The 18,965-nt window shown below is 33.3% G+C and overlaps 1 protein-coding gene across 1 annotated transcript; it reads right to left on the reverse strand.

Moving 5' to 3' along the window:
• Positions 1-3,877: 3,877 nt before the first annotated feature.
• Positions 3,878-18,596, reverse strand: LOC132740432 (uncharacterized). The gene is made up of 6 exons (XM_060728338.1): positions 18,368-18,596; positions 15,583-16,217; positions 11,802-11,960; positions 10,662-11,043; positions 7,441-10,040; positions 3,878-4,223 (listed from the first exon to the last, which is right to left on the reverse strand). Exons 2-5 carry the CDS (start codon positions 16,147-16,149, stop codon positions 8,554-8,556), a joined length of 2,595 nt encoding a protein of 864 aa, XP_060584321.1. The 5' UTR covers positions 16,150-16,217; positions 18,368-18,596; the 3' UTR covers positions 3,878-4,223; positions 7,441-8,553.
• Positions 18,597-18,965: the final 369 nt, after the last annotated feature.

The raw sequence follows: 18,965 nt of genomic DNA on the forward strand, positions 1-18,965 counted from the left end.
TGTCGCTTCATAGCAACCGATTTAAAACGTGAGCGGTAACTGAACGAGATATGGCAAAGCGCATGCTCGCGCACTGACTTCCGCTCTATTGAAATATTGCATAGACGTATAGCGAAAGTTCGTAAGTGCCCAGTTAAGAAAATACCCTTAAAAGATGTTATGCCTGAAGGATATTATGAAGTTTTCATGTTCGTACATCATTTCCACTTGACTTTGTTATGCTATAAATGAAATTTATTATAACCAACAAAGGGCTATAACTACACAATTATGCAAATGAGAGTAATGCTTGTTGGATACTGCATATTCCTCAATAAAATATATCTACCAAAGACGTTTTATGTATATACTTTCAATTACATATATATGACAGTTTTGTCCGGCATAATGTAAACTATGCACATTTACAATGGGCAATAAATCTAAAATAATTAAAGGGCGGAGTGGTTAAGCGGGTAAAACGCCGAACTACTACTTTAAAGATTGCTGGGCACGTGCGTTCAAACCCCATCATGGGAAAGCCAATTGTTTCCGTAAGCAAGAAGCTTTCTCATACACTGCATTTACCTGAATAAGATTTTTCTATATATGATTATTTTCAAGTTCTTAAATCCAACACCTTGAAAGTTAACCTCCAGAGGAAACTAAATATGAAAAAGTCAGACAAACAATAACTCAAAATATATGGAGAAGAAAGATATGAGTCTAAAGTTCTTTTCCTGAATGAATTATATAAATTTATCTGTGAATTTCTATGCATAAAGCGCAAACCTTTTCCGGTTACGCCCGGACCACCGTTAAGTTAACTAAGTGCAAAGCAGTTACTCCTCATTATGCAATAGAAAGTTATGGATCATTAAGTACTGCACTCTTCCGCACGGATCAATGTTCATCTATTAAGTTTAATGATGATACATCTTACATTTTTTCAGATATGCTCCTGACAAAAACTAAGTACGAAAGCACAAAGGATAATTTAAAATATGGTAGAGATTTATCCAAATATGAAGTTTGGATTTCATTCCTGTTATACTTATGTGTTAACGTCCGGTCAAAAGAATACAGCTAGCCAGACCACCAAACGGACTAGCTGATTCTATGATAGATCTACAACCCCTTCAAAACTTCACTATGCCAGGTTAAAATGACTGATAACAACCTATTCTAAATTAATGTCAAATTCAGTGAAGAAGAATTAAAGAATATTGCAGTAAAGCATTTATATAAAACATTTTCACAGAATTTATGTTTCAGAAATATTTTCTTTTTATTTTAGCTCACATCTAACACCTAACAGTCTTTAAACATTAACAATAAGGTGTTTTTTTTAAATGAATATCAAAAATGAAAAAAAATCATATCGTCAAAAATCCAGACAAAAATATTGTGGTGGCAGAGACCTCATCCTGTAAGGGGAGACCACTGCGTGGGAGATTGTAAATAGAGGATATTCAAGTTTTTTCTATAAATACATGATTTATTTTCATCGAGTGGTATGAAAATAAATATTTCATGAGTGGCGGAAGCTACGAGTGAAATATGGTAATTTTCATGCCACACGATGAAAATAAATCATGTATTTTTAGAAAAAACTTGAATTTTCTGTTTATTATATACATTTTTCTCTTTCTGGACATTAAAATTTGAAAGACTTTCCCTTAAATTTTGAGTACTGGCAGAATTTAAAAGAAAGTAGTCCGACAAGACACCAGTGAAAATACGGAAAATATGTTTCACTGCAGTGAAAAATAAATTTTTACAGTGAAAATACCGAAAATGAAAATACGCATTTTATTTCATCAATATTTTTCAATATTTCATTTAAAAGTATATAATAAATTTTCATATCGCTGGCTGAAAAAAAAATCTGTATTAACAGAAAGAAAAATACCCTTAAAAACCTCTATTTATTCGTGTTGGTTCAGTACTAATTTTATCGGACTCGTTGACTAAAATAATATTATGCTCACCAGAAGCTCACATAATATGATTTTACTCAATTCATGTATTAGATTGTCAATATCTCAATTTCAATTTATTTACATCAACACTCACATAGTATAATATACAAAACATGAGCAAATAAAATATGTAAACATATAAATATGTGCTGAACAACATTTTTGATGAAATGACGTCATATTTGACGTCATAATATTTTATACATACATGTCATATGTCCTGTTCCCTAAATATAAATATAGTAAAGATGATAATTTGACAAACAAGACAACATTACAGTAGCTTAAAACTAAACCCGGTAATAGCCGGTATAACTATAATTATACATCTCTACAGTAGATCAACTTATACAAAACTATCAAAACTGACTAGAACATGGGTTTGCAAAGCAAAAAGATTATGTACAAACTTGTAATCTCTCTTAAAGCCACACGTATAATGACTCAGATATAGAAATAATATTTTTTTCAGTCTTTCTGAAATGTCAAACATGGGTATAATTTTTTTTTTCAATACAAAACACTTAATCACTGAAATAAAACATACATCTATTGCAAAAGAAGAAAAAAGATAGTCAACTAATATTGCAAAAAGTGACGACGGAAAAATGAAAACCTTACGAGAAAGTCGCTCTTTGGAGCCTATTGGGCCTTTAAGCAATGTATGCCGGCCTGTTTCTAGCTTTTGAATCACATTATTGGTAATTTTGTTATAGAAATTTGCCATACATGGGTACATGGAAGTGTTCAGTTAAGGAAAAAAGTAAAAAATGTAGATTTTGTGATAAATAGTTTTCAAGATAATGAGCAGAAACATTTAAGGCACCTGTGTCCTTGACCTTTGACCTCCCAAAATTAATAAGGGTCATCTACTAGTTAAGACCAATCAATATGTGAAATATGAAGACTTTGCGATAAATAGCTGTCAAGATAATGACATTCAAGGACCATGTGAACTTTGTGATAAATACATGTAGTGACCAAGATAATAAGCGGACATAATTCTGACATTGAAGGCCCCTGTGACCTTGCCTTTTGAACTAGTGACCCCAAAATCAACAGGGATCATCTACTAGTTATGACCAATCAGTAAGTGACATTTGAAGACTGGTGTGATAAATAATTTTCAAGATAAGAGCTGAAATCATACTACTATTCAAGGACCCTGTGACCTTGATCTTTGACCTGGTGATTCGAAAATCAATAGGGGTCATTTGCAAGTTATGGCCAGTTAATATATGAAATATGAAGACCTTTTGATAAATTGTTATTGAGATAATGAGCCAAAACCATTCTAATATTTATGGCTCCAATGACATTGACCTTTGATCTAGTAACCCCAAAATCAATAGGGATCATCTACTGGTTATGTCTAATCAATATGTAAAATATGAAAACTTTGGGATAATAGTAACCAAGATAATAAGCGGAAATTATTCTGACATTGAAGGCTCCTGTGACCTTGACCTTTGACCAAATGACCCCAAAATCAATAGGGGTCATTTACTAGTTATGACCAATCACTATGTGAAATATGAAGACTCTGTGATGAATAGTTTTCAAGATAATCAGCGGAAACCATTCTGACATTGAAGGCCCATATGACTTGTGACCTCAAAATCAATATTGGTCAATTAACAGTTATTCTCAATCACAATGTAATATATGAAGACTGTGATAGATAGTTTTTAAGATAATCAGCAGAAACCATTCTGATATTTAAGGCCCCGGAGACCTTGACCTTTAACCTAATGACCCCAAAATCAATAGGGGTCATCTGCTAGTTATGGCCAATCACTATGTGAAATATGAAGACTTTGTTATAAATAAATTCAAGATAATCAGCGGAAACGATGTGGTCTGCCGACAGACAGAGCAACATTAGCAAAACAATTCTTCGAAGGGGGGGGGGGGGGCAAATTTAAAATTTATAATAATATATAATAATATAATAAACTATAATACAGAAATTCAAAAGATATAAGACTAGTAGTATTTGCTTTGTCAGAGTTAACAAAAATGTTAATAATCAATCATTTTGTTAATTTCATTTTACACGAAAATTCCCAATTAAGAAAAAGGTGAATTGTATAACTGTTGCATAAGTCAGCTAGTCTGTTTCCAATAAGGCCAGGAAGATTTCCTTTTGTGTAAGTTTCTGTAATACCAGAAACCAGATGTCAAGTTTTTATATTAAATTCTCTTAGAAGCGTTGAAGTTCGTTGTCAATATTGTCACTGTAGTTTTACTGAAGCTCATTTTCTGAAAGAGAAGAAGAAATGATAAATGATTCAAAAGATAATATTTTCTAACAGTATAAATAGCAGAATTGTAATTACAAAACTTGTTACTTATGAAATTCCTTGTGGAAAGTCAATGGTTGTAAAAACACAGGTTGCTAAGTAAATTAATTACATGTTGTTTTTTCAATTTACAGGCTGCTTTGGAAAGAAAATGGTTGCTTTGGAAGTCACTTCTTGCTAAAACATTAAATTGCTATTTTGGAAGCCAGTAATTGCTCTGAAATACAATTGTGGCTATGGAAAGTAAATGGTTGCTAAGGTAAGTCAATTGAAGCAATGAAAGTTACAAGTTCTTCGGTTAGTCAATAATTTCTGTGGAAATCAATGGTTGCTAAAGAAATTAAATAGTTAATATGTAGTCAGTGGGTGCTATGGAAAGTCAATATTGTTGGTATGGAAGTCACTGGTTTTCTTATATTTAAAATGCGAGAGGAAAATGATGACAGTATCAGGTGAATACGCTATGTCAAGTTACATACCTTGTATATATTAAATAGCAAACGGGTGCTGGATATTAATTGTGTTGTTGATGAGCAAGGGGTGTTTATTTTATGATAATTTGACCATTATTGACATAGCAAATGTGCCGTACGCCTGTGGTTAAAAACGCTTCAAAAATATAGTCTTATTCAAGAACAAGAGGGCCATGATGGCCCTGAGGTCGCTCACCTGTATATAGGCCCCCGGAGCGGGGCCAGTTTAAACCCCAGGGCTTTTATTTGAGCAAACTTGGAAGACACCCATTAGAAGATGTTTCATGATGTTAAGTTTTTACTACACACATATAATGAAAAACAATGCCCTCCCCCCCCACTTTGGCAGGGCCAATTTAAACAAAAGGGCTTTTATTTGGACAAACTTGGTAGACACCAACTAAAAGATGTTTCCTGCTTAAAATCTAACCTCTAGCTCATTGGGTTTTTTAAAAGAAGATTTTTTAAGTTTTTACTATACACATATAGTTAAAAACAATGACACCTCTGGGGCGGGGCCAGTTTTAACCCCAGGGCTTTTATTTGAACAAACTTTGTAGACACTTACTATGAGATGTTTCATTCTTAATATCTAAACTCTAGCTACCGTATTTGGGTTTTTTCAAAGAAGATTTTTAAGTTTTTGCCATACACATACAAGGAAAATCAATGACCACCGGGGCGGGGCCAATTTTGACCCCAGGGCTTTTATTTGAACAAACTTTGTAGACACCCATTAGAACATGTTTCATGCTAAATATCTTAGCTCTAGCTCTTTGGGTTCTTTAAAAGAAGATTTTTTAAGTTTTTACTATATGCATATAGGGAAAATCAATGACCCCCTGGGGCGGGGCCAATTTTGACCCCAGGGCTTTTATTTGAACAAACTTGGTAGACACTCACTAGAAGATGTTTCATGCTTAATATCTAAACTCTAGCTATTTGGGTTTTTTCAAAGAAGATTTTTTAAGTTTTTGCTATACACATATAAGGAAAATCAATGACCCCCCGGGCGAGCCAATTTTGACCCCAGAGCTTTTATTTGAACAAACTTTAGAACAAACTTTGTAGACACCCATTAGAACATGTTTCATGCTAAATATCTTAGCTCTAGCTCTTTGGGTTCTTTAAAAGAAGATTTTTTAAGTTTTTACTATATGCATATAGGGAAAATCAATGACCCCCTGGGGCGGGGCCAATTTTGACCCCAGGGCTTTTATTTGAACAAACTTTGTAGACACTCACAAGAAGATGTTTCATGCTTAATATCTAAACTCTAGCTATTTGGGTTTTTTCAAAGAAGATTTTTAAGTTTTTGCCATACACATACAAGGAAAATCAATGACCACCGGGGCGGGCCAATTTTGACCCCAGGGCTTTTATTTGAACAAACTTTGTAGACACCCATTAGAACATGTTTCATGCTAAATATCTTAGCTCTAGCTCTATGGGTTCTTTAAAAGAAGATTTTTTAAGTTTTTACTATATGCACATAGGGAAAATCAATGACCCCCTGGGGCGGGGCCAATTTTGACCCCAGGGCTTTTATTTGAACAAACTTGGTAGACACTCACTAGAAGATGTTTCATGCTTAATATCTAAACTCTAGCTATTTGGGTTTTTTCAAAGAAGATTTTTTAAGTTTTTGCCATACACATATAAGGAAAATCAATGACCCCCCGGGCGAGCCAATTTTGACCCCAGAGCTTTTATTTGAACAAACTTTAGAACAATTTTTGTAGACACCCATTAGAACATGTTTCATGCTAAATATCTTAGCTCTAGCTCTTTGGGTTCTTTAAAAAAAGATTTTTAAGTTTTTACTATATGCATATAGGGAAAATCAATGACCCCCTGGGGCGGGGCCAATTTTGACCCCAGGGCTTTTATTTGAACAAACTTTGTAGACACTCACTAAAAGATGTTTCATGCTTAATATCTAAACTCTAGCTATATGGGTTTTTTCAAAGAAGATTTTTTAAGTTTTTGCTATACACATATAAGGAAATTCAATGACCCCCGGGGCGGGGCCAATTTTGACCCCAGGCCTTTTATTTGATCAAACTTTGTAGACACCCATTAGAACATGTTTCATGCTAAATATCTCAGCTCTAGCTCTTTGGATTCTTTAAAAGAAGATTTTTTAAGGTTTTACTATATGCATATAGGGAAAATCAATGACCCCCTGGGGCGGGGCCAATTTTGACCCCAGGGCTTTTATTTGAACAAACTTGTAAGACACTCACTAGAAGATGTTTCATGCCAAATATCTAAGCTCTAGCTTTTTGGGTTTTTTAAAAGAAGATATTTAAAGTTTTTTCTTTTGGTTGCCATGGCAACCAGAGTTCGGCATCGAATTAAATTCTTTGAACAATTTGTAAAGGTGACCACCAAAGGAACATTCCTGTGAAGTTTGGATGAAATTGGCTTAGTGGTTTATGAGGAGATGTCATTTAAAGTAAAAGTTTACGTACGGACGCCGGACGGACGCTGGACGAAAAGCGATCACAAAAGCTCACCCTGTCACTTTGTGACAGGTGAGCTAAAAAAGCATGGGAAATATTAAAATACATGTAGTTCATTTATTTATATGTATTTTGTTTCAATTAAATTTAAATATAAAAATATTGTTCACTGTTAATTAACTGTGTCAGTTATTATATATGCATGCGTGATAAAGACATACAATATAAAGTCACTTACCGGTAAAATATTCCATATCCTTATCCAACCTTTATATCCAGTAAGTCCTTGAATTATTTCTTTTATTTAAATGTTTTTATTCATAAACAATTATCACATAATTTATTAATTGAACACAGAAGTACATGAATGTCCTAATTACAGACTATAGTGTAGTTTGAAGGTCGCCATTTTGTTTCTAAGTGTCCATCTTTAAATTTCTGTTTTCATTTAAAATTATTGAAGTTATTTATTCAGTTTATTGTACAATGATTTTCATTTGTTTATTCTTTACTTGGTTTTCTTGTTTTGAACGCAAACCCCGACCAGTTGTCTTGTACCACATGAAAACTTTGTGATTTCCGAATATTTTCTCTAACACGTCCATATTCTGTTTTCGGTTGTATGTCTCTCATCCTTACTTTAACTGACTGTGGCAGATTTTCCAACACGGTAATAAAGTTTCGTAAACTTTCTGCAGACATTTCTACATCCAACAACTCCACACGTTCAATATTCAACATGTCACGTGACAGTAACACGGAACTTTCATCTAGCTTGATGTCCGACAACGTAACATTAACTAATGACGGTGTTGATATATTTAAATGTAGCCTCAAAGATAACCATGACAAGGTTAACTCTGATATCGTTGAATGTTGAGACAAGTCCAAGTTCAATCTCTTACAATCATGGCCGCCATGTTCTTTACAGTCTAACTTCCTCAATGATATCCTTTTCATTGATTTTTGACCGGAGATAAAATTTAAAATTATTTCCAGTATTTTGTGAGATAATGTGAATCTACATATATTCAAACATTGTAATGTATTTAAGGTTACACAAAATAGAAAGAGATTTATCTCAGCCTCCTTCATCCTGCCACCATCAAAGTAAAGTTTCTGTATATGACTAAGGTTTGTGATAGATAAAAAATCAATAATTTCTCTGCTGCTGGAAGTAGTGCTGGTGTATATATAAAGTGATTTTATATTAGATATATTTTGTTTTAACAGACGTTGTAACTGCTCACTGTGTTCGGTGTACGGGTCAATGAAGACGTCTTGTAAACATAATTGAATATTTTCACTTTCAGGCATTTTTTGTAAACACGACAGGAACATTTTCTGTATGTTATAACAATGGAGTATTGTACATGTCCTCGTCACCTGTCCTAGGTCTATAGATGCGTGTTTCCTCGTCTTCATTTATCACAGTCATCAAATCATTTGATATTTCACACATCGAGTTAGCATTCATTTTACTTATAAATTCACAAATGTTTGACATGTCCAGGATGTCTTGAACATTTCTACATTTTTCTACAACATTTTTCTGAACGTCACTTTGAGAACTTATAGATATGGCGGCAAAGAATTCTTGAACTGTTTTGTGAGAAAACGATACTTTGATAATTTCTTTCATTAAAGTTTTACTTCTACTTTCTGACAGTATTCCTGACAGAAGACTTAATTTTATGTCGTCTGATTTGAGATATAATTCAGCAACCGTTGTATCAAATACCAGCGCATTTTCTCTTGTTTCGTTATAAAGTGTTTGGTAAGCTAGTTCCGCTAATGATGTTATAAGACTGTAAAACTTTTTACAAAATTCATGACTTTTGAAGTATTCTGGAATTTCACTGGCGGACAATACACGAGACGGTTGAATTTCTGGATGCTTCTTTGACGTTCTCGATAATAGAAATTCAATGATATTGGTGTAAATTCCATGTTTTGAATTTCCTACTGGAATGTTGTTGCACCAAAGGTAAACTATATACAAGAGGAGGAGTGGAATCACTTGCATGTGCTCTAGGCCACGGTCACGTATCACTCTATTAAAGTCCTGTGTTTTACTCTTCAGTAATCTATCGTCACGGACACCGGTCATTTTTCTTATAGCATTTTCTTCGAGTTGCCGCGTAGAATCCGCACTTAATTGAACCAATTCTACTTTTTTGTGTATTTGACTTGTTTTGAGATTTGAAACTCCAAGTTTCCACGGTGAAGTTGTCGTTAGGATAACACAATTATTACGTAAGTACCGATGTGGTATTTTTTCTGTTACTTCACTACAACTATTATCAGGGTGAGTCCATTCATCAAGACCGTCCAATATAATCAAACATTTTTCTCTACGTAAAACTTCATCGAGTGATGCTGATGAAGGAAGTGTCTTAGTAATTTGATGTTCGATCATATCGTCAATGTTACAAACAGAGGTACAGTCTCTCAATAAAACCAAAAATATGAACTCAAAGTCAAATAACGTTTTTAACTCGTCGTCTTTAAAACAGGCGTAGTTTTCATCGTGCCGATGAGCTTGACACCACGTGATTGCAAGATATTTTGAGAAAGCAGTTTTTCCAAAGCCTGCATCAGCTAATAGATAAATTTCTTGCTGATCTCCACTACCCGCACCGGTTGAAAACAGGTCTTTCAAAGACTTGATCGGTGTTCTCTCATCCTCATGACAAGTTAGGGACTTCCGTTTTACGGCGACCATATCTGGCATCACGTAGAACCCAGTTAAAGGTGTCTCTATTTCTTCAAAAAGCGGTGAGAGAGATATTGAACTACATCTTTGTCTGTAAAATTTTATCAGGTCTCTTTGAAGTTCTGAAAAGAAAGTAAAAAAATAATTTTCAGTGACATGTCTTTCAATATAATACAAGTTCAGAGAAAATTCAGGTGCCTACTTACTTCAATGTTTCGGATAAGACTTTGTATACGACACAAAATAAATAAATATGTAATAAGATATATACAGTGTAACAGTTATATAAAGTTGTACTTAGTACTTGTATGATGTTTGTATAAGTGTGGTTTCCATACAAATAAAACGGCTGGTTAGACTCGTCGGCTTCAACTTTGACACTAATTATGCAGAATGTTTTGTTTTGTTTGCATAGATCATACAAATTACAATAGCGTTACGAAGTATACAAATCGGTATATGCATGTATAATACTTAAAGATCAACATTTTATTATAACAATGGTAAATTACAGATGAAGTCACTTTGAGTACTATATATACTTGATCTGAACATTTGGAACTCGGAAAATGAAATGAGACTAGACGGTGTACACAATAGATTTATTATGGGTTTGATTTGGACTTGGAAAATAAAAGCAAGGCTAAATGGAGTACAATGAGAATTTAATTCAGAAAAAATGATGATGATTCAGGAATAATGAAAAAGAAATGATGTCATGAGATAAATTTTTTATCACTTACTTTGTTTAGAATCAATATAATATTGTTCTTCTTTCTCGGCTTTATTTGCTGTTTTCAGTTTCTTTTGTAAAGTCTCTCCTAATTCTGCCAGATCTTTTCGTTTTCTTTCTCCTCGTTTTTGAATTATATCAACTTCTGTGTCCCTTTCGTCATTCAATCTTTTCACAGGAGCAGCAGTTCTATCTTGTATCTGTATAATTCCCTTGGCAAATTGAGACTCAAGAGAAAGAAGATCTTCTTGTTTTCTTCTAATCATATCTTGTTTAATTTTGTCATATTGATTATCTAACCCATCCTTCATCTTGTCTTGAAGTGCTGTTTCAACATCATCTAGTATTTTTCTTACATCATCTTTACCTATGACAAGAGTGCCATTTTCCAACTGTAATTTTGAAGGCCATAAAATATACAACATCAATTAATACACTTGTACATAAGAATTTACTATTTGTTAATCATTAAGTGTACATTTTAAAGATATATTGTATCTACAACAAGTACGTGTGCATTGTTTGTCATCACTGAATTGTAAATTGTATGCTGATCAAAATTATGATAGGTTAAAATGTATAAAACAAAACATTGCAATTTTAGTAAACAAAATAAGTGTCTGTTCTTGTCCCGCATGATAGCCACAAGAGCGTAACCAGGTTTGTTTACAAACAAAACGTTCTGAAAATTAGCAAAAAGCTTCAGCATAGAAGAATTATTGCGGTGTGTTTAATTGAATTTTCTTACTTTATTTTGTATCTGTCGGAGAGCATTTTTAACACTCCTAGTAGGTTATAAAATTTTATTTATGAAAAAAAAAATGATGTTTGTATATTCCCTTTCGAGCCATTGCGAAGTGGTCAACATTTAATAACAATAACAGCAGACTGTTTTGTTCCCCGTAGCATTTTATTATGTTATGCACAATATTCGTGTTCAGCAAACAACAGGCACTCTATGTAACGCTTCTAAGAATTGACCATAATTTAAGGGAAACAGTATTTTCAATCATGGAAACAACTTGATTTGTTTACAAATTCATTAAAGATTATCTAATTAGATTTGTATACTTTTACGTAGATTTCTAACGAAATGCACTGTCATACAACAAAATATGTAACGTGTTTAGTAATAAATTAGTTTAATCACCTGTATAAGTTTCCGTTTTGCATTCTGCGCATGCTTGTCAGTAGATAAATACACGGGGTCAGAAAGTAGATGCTGTAATATTTTGAAATATTTCTGAAGATCTTGATCTTCAACTTCAAGTTTTGATGAATGTTGAACATTTCTTCCAATTTCTCTTGCCTGGTCAAAATAGAATAACAGTTCTTATTTGATTTTATCTAAAACATCTTAGTGATATAAAGCTTTATCATCTATGTGATATAAAGCTGTATCAAATATATTATCTTAAAATGTATTAACAATGAAATTAATAACTAGAAATGTGTCCATAGGACACGGGTGCCCCCACCGCGCCACTGTTCTGTCAATCTTATGACTCTAGGTCAAATATTTTTTGAAAACTAAAAATCTTTTACTAAGTAAAGGGCAAGAACTTTACAAATACTGAATAAATCTACAAGCAGACCCCAAGGCGCATGCTGACCAACATTATTGTAAACTTTCAGGCCTACAATACTTTTTGAACTATGCATGAACAAGTTAAAAATTGCAAATTATACTACTGTAAGTCAAGGGCAATAACTCTAACAAAACTGAAAAAAATCTACATGCAAAGTTCCAGGTTCATAGCTTCACAGTGATGTGAATCATTATTCCTGTAATTTAGTGATGTTAATCATTATTCCTGTAAAGTTGGTGGAATCTAACTATAAGAACAAATAACAACATAATGACACGGTTTTTACTAAGTCAAGGGAAATAACTCTACAAATACTGGATAAATCCACAAGCGAAACCCAAGGTGCAATCTAAATATGCTGAGCAACCTTCTCATAAGGTTTAATGACTCTATGTCAAATCCTTTTTGAGTTACATGCGAAACAGGTTGAAAATTGCAAAAATGTTCTAAGTCAAGGGCAATAACTCTAAAAATACTAAATAAATCCAATTGAAAATAACCAGGTGCACAACTACACATGCTGATGAATATTCCTGTAGAGTTTCATGACTCTATGTCAAATCCTTTTTGAGTTACATCGACACAAGATGAAAATTGCAAAATTTTACTAAGTCAAGGGCAATAACTCTAAAAATACTAACAATATCCAGACGAAAATACCTAGGTGCACAACTACACATACTGATCAACATTCCTGTAAAGTTTCATGACTCTAGGTCAAATACTTTTTGAGTTACATGCGACACAAGTTGAAAATTGCAAAATTTTACTAAGTCAAGGGCAATAACTCTAAAAATACTAAAAATATCCAGACGAAAATACCTAGATGCACAACTACACATGCTGATCAACATTCCTGTAAAGTTTCATGACTATACGTCAAATACTTTTTGAGTTACATGCGACACAAGTTGAAAATTGTAAAATTTTACTAAATCAAGGGCAATAACTCTAAAAATACTAACAATATCCAGACGAAAACCTTAGGTGCACAACTACAAATGCTGATCAACATTCCTGTTTGCGACACAAGTTGTAAATTGCAAAATTTTACAAAGTCAAGGGCAATAACTCTAAAAATACGAAAAATATCCAGACGAAAATATCCAGGTGCACAACTACAAATGCTGACCAACATTCTTGTAAAGTTTCATGACTCTCTGTCAAATACATTTTGAGTTACATGCGACACAAAAGTGAACGGACGGACGGAAGGACAAGGGTAAATCTAAATGCCCGCCACTAAAGTAGGGGCACAGAAATGCTATTTTTGTTAAAAGTGATGTAAAGTTCATGTCTGTTGAATGTTGTGGGTAAAAAGAAAGAATTAAATATTCCGGAAAAAAATATTATATGAAATATTATGCCGACATCTAAAAAAAGATACTTATAGCCGTATGCCTCCAGATTCTTGCTATTTGAAATTATAATTTTGAAAAATACGTTAGTCACGCAGAAGAAATGTGATAATAAATACTGAAAGATCAGATATTTATCCCACATAACACGTTGATATTCTTGAAAAATATTTTTGGCTCATCTTGAAGCATGTAGCTTTAACTATGTAGCAATGTTTTTTGTACAAACACCATTCGCTTTTAAAGAAAATGCATATTTCTGTCTTACAGGCATTTTAGAAATATTCGTTTTGCAGCAAAAATTTAGCTTTATACTCAGTAATGAAATATACTGTAAACTAGCATATTGTTAAACAGAAGTAAAATTAGTTCATTACTAGTGTATTTCCAGACAGCGTGATAAAATCTCAATTTATTATAATAGATATCATACAGTAGTGTTTAATTCATTAGATCATAAACGAGAGGGCCATGATGGCCCTGAGGTCGCTCACCTGTATAAAGCCCCCCCCCCCCCCCCCAACGTTGCAGGGCCAATTTTAAACCAAGGGCTTTTATTTGCACAAACTTGGTAGACACCTATAAGAAGATGTTTCATGCTAAACATCTAAGCTCTAGCTCATTGGGCTTTTTAAAAGAAGATTTTTTTTTTGAGTTTTTACTATACACATATAGTTAAAAAACAATGACACCCCAGGGGCCGGGCCAGTTTGACCCCAGAGCTTTTATTTGAACAAACTTTGTAGACACTTACTAGAAGATGTTTCATGCTTAATATCTAAACTCTAGCTATTTGGGTTTTTTCAAAGAAGATTTTAAGTTTTTGCTATACACATATATAAGGAAAATCAATGACCCCCGGGGCGGGGCCAATTTTGACCCCAGGTCTTTTATTTGAACAAACTTTGTAGACACTCACTAAAAGATCTAAAAGATGTTTCATGCTTAATATCTTAACTCTAGCTATTTGGTTTTTTTCAAAGAACATTTTTTAAGTTTTTGCTATACACATATAAGAAAAATCAATGACCCCCGGGGCGGTGCCAATTTTGACCCCAATGCTTTTATTTGAACAAACTTGGTAGACACCTATAAGAACATGTTTGATGCTAAATATCTTAGCCATAGCTCTTTGAGTTCTTTCAAAGAAGATTTTTTTAAGTTTGTACTATATGCATATATGGAAAATCAATGACCCCCCGGGGCGGGGCCAATTTTGACCCCAGGGCTTTTATTTGAACAAACTTGGTAGACACTTATTAGAACATGTTTCATGCTAAATATCTTAGCCATAGCTCTTTGAGTTCTTTAAAAGAAGATTTTTTTAAGTTTTTACTATATGCATATATGGAAAATCAATGACCCCCCGGGGCGGGGCCAATTTTGACCCCAGGGCTTTTATTTGAACAAACTTGGTAGACACTTATTAGAACATGTTTCATGCTAAATATCTTAGCTCTAACTCTTTGGGTTCTTTAAAAGAAGATTTTTTAAGTTTTTACTATATGCATAAAGGAAAAATCAATGACCCCCTGTGGCGGGGCCAATTTTGACTCCAGGGCTTTTTTTTTAAAAAAACTTGGTAGACACTCACTAGAAGATGTTTCATGCCAAATATCTAAGCTCTAGCTCTTATGTTGTTTTAAAAGAAGATATTTAAAGTTTTTTTCTTTCGGTTGCCATGGCAACCAGAGTTCGGCATGGAATTAAATTATTTGAACAATTTTTAAAGGTGACCACCAAAGGAACATTCCTGTGAAGTTTGGATGAAATTGGCTCAGTGGTTTATGAGGAGATGTCATTTAAAGTAAAAGTTTACGTACGGACGACGGACAGACGCCTGACGAAAAGCGATCACAAAAGCTCACCGTCACTTTGTGACAGGTGAGCTAAAAAAATATATATTAATCTTTTTTTCTGTTTTATAAGCAAGTTCTCAAATATAAGTCTTTATATTATTAAATAGTATCGAAATATTGTCTACCTCTTCAAATATATTTATCTTATTATTGAGGTTCTCATGTACTTTTCCCTGGAAGTCTTTGTAATTAAGGATAACGCTGATTATCCCATTGAAGTCTGTTTCTGTGGCAGATGCCTTGTCTTTATACCCATCTGGGGGCATGAAACATTTCGCAACTTCCCAGGAATTACTGCACCATTGGGTAGCATCAGTGTTTTTGTACGACGGACCGTTGTATCTATGTGCATTCTGTATTTCAGTTTTGAACTTATGACATATCTTGTTAGGACAACCAGAAGAATTGTACCGTGTTGTCACATTTCGATGAAACGTACATTTCCCACGCCCAATATTACACACTCGAGCTGTCGGACACTTTACAAGATTTTCCGTACAACAACTTGAACAACAGGTCCCACTAAATAAGCCATTTAGGTAACATATATCATGTAAACATTTTAACTGAAATTGTTGGATTTCATTACAAACAAAAGGTTCAACTCCTTCTTTAGTAAACAAAACGGCTAACTGAGCTTTAACCCAGTTATTGTATTTCTTTTCTACCAGGTTAGGGCTATATGAAGCCATTGCTTGTTTTGTCTTTCCCACTTAAAACATTACGTTCATAAGCGTGTCTTCAAAGCTCCGAGCCAAACCTGAAAAAATATGTAAAATGCTAAAGAATAATATCACATATTGAGGAAGATTGTTTAGTATCATATAAAGTTGTTATACAATCTTCGTTAAGATATGTCAAAAATAAAAAGCTATGGTTTTTTTATATACATTTTGATCTAAATTGCAAATAAATGCAATTGTTTTCATAAAATAACACTGCTTTTTCTTCTTTTTTATGTTTAAAAAAGTATATAAAAAGATATTCAATGCCTGAAATCATAAATTATCTATAGATAGGTAGACATGTTAAACTTTCAGTTCATATTTATAATAACACTATTGATACTCAAATGTACACGACAGCTTAATATAATGAACATCATTCTAATTTAGTAACAAGAAGTTAGCATTGATCAGTGAATTACGATTTTCGATATCTGATCTAAGTTCTTGTTACTGTCTAATTTCCCGTATTCCATGGCTACTATAACTTACACTGGTTGCCGGTGTCGCGTAATTATCACACCCGTGTGATTATTACGCGGCGGCGTAATAATCACACGGTTAGGGGTAGTGCCGTTAGAATCACACGTACCGTCTTAAATTTACTCCAAAATATTTTAATTATATACCATTTTATTTCAAAATGAATTCCGCACCTAATGGTATAACTTTTGTGGGAATACATTAATTTTCGAACACACGGAAGTGTTTTAAAAAGCATGTATTGCAGCGATTTTTAAATATGACAACCTTCGTTATGAATAATTATAATTATGTTCTGATAAATAAATTTAAAAAAAAAAAGGTTTTAGTCTTTCTTTTTAATATGTTTTATTAATTGTGATTTCAGTCAGTGTTCAAGACGGTTGTGATTTTAAATTTTGATAATAGCTATGCGAATTTGTTATATTTTGCAGACCATCATTGATGTGTCATTTTTCTTTAATTAAAATAACATTATCTTAACAAATCTTGAAGGTAAGTTATAACATTAAATAATGGTTATCAATAAAAGTGCAATCACATAGAGCTACTTATATTATCGAAATGTATAATCTGTATTAGAAATTAGAATAGTGTTTGATTATATCGCGCCGAAGTAATAACGGCCATTCGTAAGAAATTATATATAAAATCAAACAAATTTGAATTACAATGTATGTAAAGTATAATACTATTTCCTCAGAAATCAATTTTGTGTCTCCATGTGTCTTCAGCTGAAAGTTTATGCAAACTTTTAAAATGCTTTGATGTTAAACAATATCTCTGGAAAATGTATAAACCGCCTGCGACAGTCAAGCCGTGATAATCGCACGCAGGGTTTTATATTTAACCAAACATACAAGAATTAATAATATTGTTTTCGGAAATAAATTGTGTCAAATAATTGTATTTCATTTTTACATATACTTTTGTTATCCAACACACAGGAGCATCCTGAAAAAAATAATTGCAGGGAATTGAGAAAAAAACAAGCGTCTATTCATAATTTTGTTTTATTATTTCTTAGATCAATTATACTTGTTCAAATGGAAAAATATCATTTTACGATAAAGATTTTTTTTAATAGATCAAAATTATCCGTGTCACAGCCGGAAGTTTTAAAAAGCATGTACAATCCGTGGTAATATTACGCCCGTGTGAATATAACGCGACACCGGTACAGACCTGAGGATAACTGTTTACTGCCGAGTTAACCCTAAACTATGGTGGCTGATTAATGCCATGTCATATTTTCCCTTCTTCACCTCATAATGTTAAAACACGATGGGACGACAAAGTGTGTCGTCTATTTGTGTTTTCGTTTTTTCTGATTTTTGAAGCAATACAGCGAAATACGACAGGTAGGTGGAGATATGACACAAAATATGTTGTATATTTGTGTACCATCTGCCATATTTTCGGCGCTCTTTCGCAATGTTACATTGTTGCATTTTCGCATTCGTTACATTTTTGCTTTTTGAATTGTTACATTCTCGCATTATTACACTTTCCAACAGTCCAACATTTTGAGGCGAAAATGCAAAAATACGACCTGGCATAAATCAGCCACCATGCTAAACAGCTACCAAAGAGCTAGATATTTCCGTCTTTACCGATAGCTGGTGTTTGATTCTTTTTATTACATATTACACATCAATTTTTTTAGGAACAGAAATTGCGATATGATATTATAGTTACGCACTTTTTTAATCTCTAACGGGCGAGTCTACAGGGGCAACAGGATTAGTTGCCATTGCCGCATTCACTTAGCTTACAGCCTCGCTTTCACTTCCACCACTCGCCATATTCCATATATTTGCGTTCTATTGTCAACAAGTCTCCCAAAGAGTCTAGAATAATTCAGACCGAGTCTGTATTTCCAAATTTGGATGGTCACGAAAACCAATTACAATGTCAATCGACCCGGTGATTACGTATAGTGGAACCCCATTGTATCGTGCTATTCATTGTATCGATCTATTTACAAATCTTTAGATTTTTTGCAAAATACGTCACCTACTGATTGTTAACATTTACAACAGTGTCACGAAAATCTTTCGCATTTATTTTGTGAAGTAAAATGATCAAAAACATGTTTCCAGTACCGTAAGACGTTGTAGATAATAAATAGACTTATAAATAATGTGTTCTTATTAAAAGTACATTTACTGTCTGTTAAAAGTTCTTAAATTTATGCTGTCATTTTAAAACAGACATCTATGTTTCTAATTGACTGAAATATCTAACATAAAGATGGTTAAGGCTTCCCAAACTTTGGCTAACTGAGCGATTCTCACAAT

The sequence above is a fragment of the Ruditapes philippinarum genome, unplaced genomic scaffold, assembly GCF_026571515.1.
Source record: "Ruditapes philippinarum isolate M1 unplaced genomic scaffold, ASM2657151v2 ctg10410_1_1_1_1, whole genome shotgun sequence".
Taxonomy (NCBI): Eukaryota; Metazoa; Mollusca; class Bivalvia; order Venerida; family Veneridae; genus Ruditapes; species Ruditapes philippinarum.